At 51.9% G+C, this 2,000-nt stretch overlaps 1 protein-coding gene across 1 annotated transcript; it reads left to right on the top strand.

The window, feature by feature from the left end:
• Positions 1-6: 6 nt before the first annotated feature.
• LOC120787835 (splicing factor, arginine/serine-rich 19-like) lies at positions 7-1,995 on the top strand (the record flags this gene model as incomplete). The annotated part of the gene is made up of 1 exon (XM_040123375.1): positions 7-1,995. A coding segment is annotated over exon 1 (1,974 nt), but the record flags the coding sequence as incomplete, so codon positions are not given.
• Between the last annotated feature and the right edge of the window lie 5 nt (positions 1,996-2,000).

The raw sequence follows: 2,000 nt of genomic DNA, 5'->3' as shown, positions 1-2,000 counted from the left end.
GAAGAGCGCAGGAAAAGTAAGATGTATGATCCTTTCCATCCAACTGAAGGAGACAAGGAGGGAAGAGTCATGGGGGAGGCGGGGGAAGGGGAGAAATATGACCCTTTTGACCCCACGGGTTCCCCAGCATCAGATACTGATGATCGGAGTGACAAAGTGAGGGGGGTGAAGAGAGAGGCTGAGAGAGAAGATGCGAAGGAGAAAGAGAAAGAACCTCCAGATTCCACCAACATGTTGACTCATCAGCCAAGCCCCTGTCTGGTCAGCCAGCTCCCTCTGAGGAGGAGAGTGGATTGTAGCACGACCAAGGCTGGGGAGCAGAGGAAGAATGCTGACTCTGATCACTCTGAGATAGAGGAGGGGGAGATAGTTGGGGCTGCTGACAGAGATGGAAGCAATAAGAGAACAGCTGGAGAAATCCTCCCCCTGAATTCTCCCAACGTCTCCTTCTTTGGTTCAAAGCCAGATCGCATCCTCCGGGTGCTGGATGGGGATGGCTTTGTGTCTGTGTGCGCAGAGGGTGGCTGGGAGGTGGACAGGGAGCCTGAGGATGAGCCTGTGGTGGGAGTGGAGGACCTGAGAAGGAAGCTGGTCAGCAGGCGGAAGGAAAGATATCTCTCCTTTCCTGCTTCTTCTCCCCTCTCTCCTCAGCCACTGCCTCCTACCTCCCATCCTTCTACACCCTCTTCCCCTCTCACTCGTCCTGTAGAGCAAGGCAGCAAAAACCGAAAGTCCTCCAAAAGTTCCAAGGACCGAGAACAACAGAAAAGCAAGGATAGGAAGGCTGGGGAGAAGGAGGAGAGAAGAAAGAAGAGAAAGAAAGATAAAGAGGGAGGTTGGGAGAAAAGCAAAGAAAGGGAGCGAGGGCACAAAACTGGGAAAGTGGTTAAAGGAAGGAGGAGCAGCAGGAGCAGCAGCCAAAAGAGGAAGAAAAGACAGCACAGCAGCCCAGAGGCCTCACGATCCTGCAACTCCTCAGGCAGAGGGGGCCAGACAAGACACTCCTTTTCAAGCCTATCTGAAGAAAGATGTCGAGAGAGGGAAAGGGATAAAGACAGGGACAGAACTAGAGATAGAAACAGAGGTAGAGAGAGAGGAAGAGAGAGAGACAGGGATAGAGAGAGAGAAATAAATTGTACCAGTACCCATAGAAAAGATGAAAGAGATCAAGATTCCAGCTCTAGAAAGAAGGAGAGGGAAAGGAAAGGAAGACAACACTTAAGCAGCAGAGAGCGGGACATTTCAAAGAGGTCTAAAAGAAGCAGGGAAAAGAGGGAAGTTGATAGAGACAGGCAGTGCGAGAGGGATCGGCGAAGGGACGGTCGTCCTGTTGTCCCACCATCTATCCAAGACCTCAATGGGTCTGACCTCTTTGCCATCAAGCGAACCATCACAGTCACCACGACCACAACTACCACCACCGTACCCGGCTCCCCAAGACTCGCCCCGACCTCCCCCTGTAGGCCCACGCAGGACTCTGACAAGCCCCACAAGAGGAAGAAGAAGAGAAAATGGCACTCAGCCGCAGAGGTGGAGGACAGGGGAAGTTGTCGCAGCCAATCACAGTCGCCCTCACCTCCCAGGTATCACAGCTACGAGTCAGACCGCTATTCAGACAAACTGGAGATTGACGTATTGTCTTTGGATGGTGAGGCTTTGGACTCTGACTACCCATCTTTGGAGGATACACCTCCTGCTGCCCTGCCTCCAGAACCACCTGTTCCTAGCCCCAAAACTAAGACTTCCCCCAAGACTGGACGACATCACCCAAAAAAGAAATCTCGCGCATTAAAGAAAATTGGCCAATCTGAGTCTTCCTCCTCATCTTCCATCAGAACCAAAAGCAAATGCCTTTCCTCTCTGACGGTCACTTCAGGCTCTGCTTCTGTCTCATCTGGCCTCCCCTCAGCAAAGCGAGTCAAGAAAGTGGGAAAGGACAAAGAGCGGGACAAAAGCAGTAGAAAGGATTTGGTTCGCTCTGGCAAGTCAAAAAAAGAGAG

Source organism: Xiphias gladius, unplaced genomic scaffold, assembly GCF_016859285.1.
Source record: "Xiphias gladius isolate SHS-SW01 ecotype Sanya breed wild unplaced genomic scaffold, ASM1685928v1 HiC_scaffold_706, whole genome shotgun sequence".
In the NCBI taxonomy this organism is placed as follows: domain Eukaryota; kingdom Metazoa; phylum Chordata; class Actinopteri; order Istiophoriformes; family Xiphiidae; genus Xiphias; species Xiphias gladius.
Note: the sequence above shows the minus strand (reverse complement) of the source record. Positions and strands in the feature narration are given on the sequence as shown.